Source organism: Otolemur garnettii, unplaced genomic scaffold (assembly GCF_000181295.1).
Source record: "Otolemur garnettii isolate 467f Iridium unplaced genomic scaffold, OtoGar3 scaffold00043, whole genome shotgun sequence".
NCBI classification, from domain to species: domain Eukaryota; kingdom Metazoa; phylum Chordata; class Mammalia; order Primates; family Galagidae; genus Otolemur; species Otolemur garnettii.
Genome location: NW_003852438.1, coordinates 12,218,941 through 12,225,392, shown reverse-complemented (window position 1 = coordinate 12,225,392; position 6,452 = coordinate 12,218,941). Strand labels below are relative to the sequence as shown.

The 6,452-nt window shown below is 50.5% G+C and overlaps 1 protein-coding gene across 1 annotated transcript in view; it reads left to right on the top strand.

The window, feature by feature from the left end:
• The window catches only part of AVIL (advillin), an 18,734-nt gene that overhangs the window by 4,123 nt on the left and 8,159 nt on the right, over nt 1–6,452 (top strand). Inside the window, exons 4-13 of the mRNA XM_003790595.1 lie at nt 622–730; nt 821–931; nt 1,232–1,434; nt 2,238–2,316; nt 2,442–2,540; nt 3,301–3,454; nt 3,555–3,655; nt 3,968–4,105; nt 4,198–4,356; nt 5,098–5,277. Of these exons, the coding sequence (XP_003790643.1) occupies nt 622–730; nt 821–931; nt 1,232–1,434; nt 2,238–2,316; nt 2,442–2,540; nt 3,301–3,454; nt 3,555–3,655; nt 3,968–4,105; nt 4,198–4,356; nt 5,098–5,277 (1,333 nt within the window). The remainder of the gene's footprint in view (nt 1–621; nt 731–820; nt 932–1,231; nt 1,435–2,237; nt 2,317–2,441; nt 2,541–3,300; nt 3,455–3,554; nt 3,656–3,967; nt 4,106–4,197; nt 4,357–5,097; nt 5,278–6,452) is intronic.

Sequence of the window (6,452 nt, the reverse complement as noted above, 5' to 3'; positions counted from 1 at the left end):
GTAGAGCACTATGGCATCACAGCTCACAACAACATCAAACTCTTGGGCTTGAGTGATTCTCTTGCCTCAGTCTCCCAAGTGGCTGGGACTACAGGTGCCTGCCACATCACTCAGCTATTTTTTGGTTGTTGTTGTCAGGGTTGTTTAGCAGGCGTGGGCTGGGTTCAAACCCACCAGCCCCGGTGCCCCAATGCATGTGGCCAGTGCCCTAACCATTGAGCTCTGGGTACCGAGCCAGTTTTTCCAGTTTTAGTAGAGACGGGGTCTTGCTCTTGCTCAGGGTGGCCTTGAGCTCCTGAGCTCAGGCAATCCACCTGCCTCCACTTCACAGAGTGCTAGGATTACAGGCGTGAGCCACCGTGCCCAGCTATGGGTTCCTTTTCCTCATAGTAAGTATCTCAGCTCAAGGGTCCATCATGGAAAGAAGACTGCTCTGATCTCTCTTCCAGAAGGTCAGCTGTCAAGTCTACTTGTGGGACAGAAGCTACTACCACCTGCATTTCCCTTGCTGACTTACTGTCGGCCCCATACTGGCAGAGGCTGCATCTAGGCAATCGCAGCTGTCTCCCCAGAACCTAGCACAGCAACACTCAATAAATAACTGAATGAATGTTTCCGCAGCTACAAGAAGGGGGGTGTGGCCTCTGGGATGAAGCACGTGGAGACCAACACCTATGCTGTGAAGCGGCTGTTACATGTGAAGGGGAGGAGAAACGTCAGGGCCACAGAGGTAAGTCCTGCCCACTGCTGTCCCAGGCTCAGTACTTCTCCACTGGCCCCTAAGAATGCCTCCTGGACAATGTTTACCTCCCATTTGCAGGTGGAGATGAGCTGGGACAGTTTTAACCGAGGTGATGTCTTCTTGCTGGACCTGGGGATGGTCCTCATCCAGTGGAATGGCCCAGAGAGCAACAGCAGGGAGCGTCTGAAGGCAGGGCTCTTTCCTGTCCCCCTCTCCGTCCTTCCCTCTGTCATGCAGGCTGGTCACAGGCTGATAGTGCCTGAGGTGCCCTTTTCTTCTTAATTCTATGTTGGCTGCTGCCTGCAAATCAAGGTGGACCTGTGCTTTTGCATAGAGTTTGTCTTGGAGACCGGCCAAGTGTGAGTTTGTGACTTGCCCCGGGCTCCTCAGCATTGCAATAGCTCCTCTGTCTGGGATCCAGGAAGCTCCTCCCAAAATCCAGAAAAATGTCCCAGATGAGCTGACTGCTTCCTCGGGCTTCTTTGACAGGCTATGCTTCTGGCAAAGGATATTCGGGACAGAGAGCGAGGGGGCCGTGCTGAGATAGGTGTGATTGAGGGTGACAAGGAGGCAGAGAGCCCTGGGCTGATGAAGGTCCTTCAGGACACCCTCGGCCGACGCTCCATTATCAAGCCTGCAGTCCCTGATGAGGTCATAGATCAGCGGCAGAAATCAAACATCACATTGTACCAGTGAGTGTCTAAACTTGGCTGTGGGCTGGAAGTGCGGGTCCAGGAAGGTGTCTCTTAGAACAACAGCCGCCTCTGCATAGCTCTTTGAGGTATAGTTGCCTGGGTTCCTTCTCAGTCCTTTTTGAATGCTGCTTTTAGAAGGAGCTTGGAGATCCCCCACTCAAAGAGCAGCTACCTGCTGTCCCGTTAGCAACTCTTCTAATCTCCTGAGAGGACCTGTCCTTCCCTCTGGTTGATACATGCCCAGGGATGTAGACAAGATGATGAATTAAAGAGAAAGACACAAAAGTGCCCTCGAGAGAACTGCGTGTACGCTCCTGTCCGCACTCAAGCTCTGCCTGTCTCAAGAACCCAAACCCTGCCAGGGTTTGTTTGGCTTCCAAGTCTATAGATGGAACTATGGACTTGGTGGCTGATGCCTATAATCCCAGCACTCTGGGAAGCTGAGGCGGGAGGATCACTTGAGCTCAGGAGTTCAAGACCAGCCTGAGCAAGAATGAAAAAACAAGAATAGAAAAAACTAGACAGATGGGCACTGTGATTGGGCACCTGTAGTCCCACCTACTCGGGAGGCTGAGGCAAGAAGCTTGCTTAAGCCCAAGAGTTTGAGGTTGCTGTGGACTATGACACCACAGCACTCTATCCCGGGCAACAGAGTGAGACTCTGTCTTGAAAAAAAAAAAAGAATTCAAACCCTACCTTACCCATAAACTCCACACTAAAACAAAGGCAGGAAAGTCATCGACTTGACTGTAAGACGCTTGGTAGGAGAAAAGGCCAGGCTAATCTCTCCCTTTCTGCAGCGTGTCAGACTCATCTGGGCAGCTGGCAGTCACAGAGGTAGCAGGGAGACCTCTGGTCCAGGACTTACTGAACCGCGATGTAAGCAGAGCTGTGGCGGGGGTGCGAGGTTGCGGGGGCAGACCCGACCCGGCTTCAGAAGCAGACCCTGAGCAAAGTCCTTCCTTCTGGTCACGAGTAACCACATTTATCCCTGACTGCTTCAGGACTGCTACATCCTGGACCAAGGTGGAACCAAGATCTATGTGTGGAAAGGAAAAGGAGCCACGAAGGTTGAGAGGCAGGCGGCTATGTCTAAAGCCCTGGTAGGAGCTATAGATGTGCAATATTATCCAGATAATTCTGCCAGTCACCCTTCCCCTTCCAATGTCACTTCAGAGAGCATACTAGGTACTGGAGTATATAACATAGCAGTTCCATCTATGGACTTGGAAGTCACACAGACTTGGGTTTAAAGCCAGGTTTTGCCTTCTCCGGCTGAATACTCTGGGAAGACCACTTAACACCCCTGAGCCTCAGTCTCCTCATCTTTAACATGGAGATAAAACCTATTTCCCAAGGTTGTTGTAAGGATTAAAAAGCATTCAGAACAGATTTGGCACACACCACTTGTTCTGTAAAACATTCAGAACAGAATTTGGCGCATACCACTTGTTCAGTAAAAGGTGCCTGTTATTATCAAAGGGGATGTCAAGGTTAATGGCCTTGTCCTCAAGATGCCTATGGTATTCGTGCAGACCCACGCAGATGAACCAAGTAGATGCACTTACAAAGCAGTAAGTGAGCAAACAAATGCAGTTAGTAGAGTACAAAGTGCTGAAAGAGCACAGTATCTTGCAAAAAAATTGATAAAAATCATGACAGGTCATTAAAGAGACGCCAAGTTGTGGCACTCAGTCACTTTTTGAGACAGGGAACTTGGTGCTTAGACAGAGGTCAGTTAGACTTTGACTCTGACTCCCAGAGGGAAGGGATCCTGCTAACTGGCTTCACAGAGGTAAATTGCCAGCCGGTCAAGGGCAGGGTGCTCCCTCACTGTCCCGCCTTTGTGGGGGGATCCTGCAGGGCTTCATCAAGATGAAGGGCTACCCCAGCAGCACCAACGTGGAGACGGTCAACGATGGTGCTGAGTCAGCTATGTTCAAGCAGCTGTTCCAGAAGTGGTCAGTGAAGGACCAGAGCACGGGCCTGGGGAAAACATTCACCATTGGAAAAATTGGTGAGATTGCCCCCAGACTGCCCTCTCACTGCTGGGGCTCTACAAGGGCAGGTATAGATGCTTCTCACTCACTCGGCTTTTCCCACCCCCTTCCCTGCAGCCAAAGTTTTCCAGGATAAGTTTGATGTGAGTCTGCTGCACACCAAGCCAGAGGTAGCCGCCCAGGAAAGAATGGTGGATGATGGCAATGGGAAAGTTGAGGTAAGACCAACGATTCAAATTCAGGGCAGTTGGCAATTTGCCATCAGTAACTCACCTGGCAGATACATTCTGATCATTGCTCAGTCTGCAAAGATGGAGACATGATGAGATGCACCTGGCCAGGAAAACCAAGTTCTTTTCAGGATTCAAATCATGCAAATGTGATGTGCTGTCACCACTGAGTAAGAACCAAAGGGGGAAGGGGACTTTGAGTGGTGCTAGCACCTTCCCCAACTGGATTCTCTGTTTAGCACGTCCCAGTCTCTTCCAGGGCCCTCATCTCTGGGAAACTGTGTCTCCCCCTATGCCCAGGTCTGGAGAATAGAGAACCTAGAGCTGGTCCCTGTGGAGCGTAAGTGGTATGGCTTCTTCTACGGGGGAGACTGCTATCTGGTCCTCTACACGTATGAGGTGACCGGGAAGCTGCGTTACGTCCTGTACATCTGGCAGGTGGGCCCGAATCTTGGCGGATCCTAATGCTTCCTCTGGCAGCTGGGCTGGGGTGAAAGCAGAGTCCGTCACTCCCCCTCTCAACCCTGCAGGGCCGCCACGCCTCCCAGGATGAGCTGGCAGCCTCGGCATACCAGGCCGTGGAAGTGGATGGGCAGTTTGGGGGGGCCGCCGTGCAGGTCCGGGTCAGCATGGGGAAGGAGCCACGCCATTTCATGGCCATCTTCAAGGGGAAGCTGGTTATCTTTGAGGTAAGGCTCCTAGATGAACTACGCCTGTACACAGGGGGGCTCAGAACAAACAAACTAGCAGGGAGAAGAGAGGAGGGTGAGGCGGGGAGCAGGGCTTGGATCAGAGACAAGAAGGGGGGTGATGGCTCTAAGACACTCAGTGCTTCCTGACTGCCTAAGGTTACAAGTCTGAACCACTAACTCATGTTCAAGGTCTTTCATTATCTGACCCGTATTATCTGTGCAGGCACACTGCCCTCAGCTCACCAGACTCCCCACAGGCCTCACACACACCATACCACACCCTTCCCCTTGCGAACATGCCGCTTGGAACTCCAGCCCCACTTCTTCCACGAAGCCCTGGCTAGAGCACTGCCAGGCAATGCATAATGTCACGTGCTGACTGACGTCACACAAGTCAGGGGTCAAGTCTTGGTCTTGTGGTTTGTTAGCCAGGTTTCTAGGTGTCAGTTTCCACGTCTGTGCTGTGGGATAATGACCCACTTCACAGAGCTGTCACGAGGATCCATGAAATGATGTAGGGATAGCACCAGGCACAGAGCCTGACACAGGAGTGTTCTCAGACTGAATGCTAACCCTACTGGTACCGTAACCTCAGCCCACCCTCACCCTTCCCAGTTAGCCCAGAAGCTCCCCCAGGGCAAAGACGGTGTAGGAACACCCACATCCCCACCATGGCCAGTCTAGGGCTCTGCTCACAAGGTGCCCCTCAGATTCAGGCTCTGCTTTTCTTCTCTCCAGGGTGGGACTTCCAGGAAAGGAAATGCCGAGCCAGACCCTCCAGTAAGACTTTTCCAGATTCAAGGAAATGACAAATCTAACACCAAAGCAGTGGAGGTTCCAGCCTTTGCCTCCTCCCTGAACTCCAATGACGTTTTTCTGCTGCAGACTCAGGCAGAGCACTACCTGTGGTATGGCAAGGTAGGATGACCTGGGGGCACACAGCCCCTCAGAGCCCAGGCCCACGCCCCACCTCCTACCATCAGCAAGGTCAAGGTCAAATGAATTAGAGAGTAGGCTGCAGCAGTCCTTGAAAAGAGGAGGCTTCTTTCTAAAGAATTATAAAAGGGAGCTCCAACATTCCCACAGCCTCCTAAAAACTCTGATGGCCCAGCTTATGCCCAGGAGATAGCCCATAAACTTCTACATGAAGGAGGCTGGATAAGTCAATCTTCCCACCCGTGTTTAACAGACAGGCAAGGTCACACAGAACAAAAATACTGGAAATATGATGTTGTTAATTCCCACTGCATTACTGCATTAAAAAGCACTGAAATTGTTTTATAAAAGATAATTGAAGAGGAAAAGATGTTCAACATCCTTGGTTATTAGGGAAATGCAAAAACTAAAACCACAGAGACATCACTGCACATCTATTAGGATGGCTAAAACAACGGACAGTATCAAATATGGGGGAGGATGTGGAACAACAGGAACCTTCATGCATTGCTGGTGGGACTGCAAAATGGTACAGCGCCTGGAAAACAGGTGAACGGTTTCTTATAAAGTTAAACACACACTTTCCATATGACCCAGCAGTCCTACTCCTGGGTATTTACCCAAGTAAAATAAAAAACTATCTTTACACAAAACACACAAATATTCATAGTGCTTTTATTCATAATCACCAAAAATTGGAGACAACCCAACCGGAAAATAGATAAACAAACACTGGTCTTTCCATCCAATGGAACGCTATGCAGCAGTAACGCTATGCAGCCGCACTGACCCCACACAGATGGACAGCAAATGCAAAACAGCCCGCCTCAGAGGCTGAGTGTCGTGTGGTTCCATCTATGGCAGTCGGAAGAAAGCAATACTATAGTGATGGAGAACAAATTAGTGGTCGCCAGAGGTTGAGGATTGGGAGGGTCTGACTCCAAAGAAGTAGCTCCAGAGAATTTGTCGGGAGAGTAAGGAGGTCACTATTCTGTATCTTTGTTATGGTAGTGGTAATGTGATTCTGTTTGTCGAGTCTCTTAGAACTGTATGCCAAAAGGAGTTCTTTTTTTTTTTTGAGACAGAGCCTCAAGCTGTCCCTCTGGGTAGAGTGCTGTGGCATCACAGCTCACAGCAACCTCCAACTCCTAGGCTCA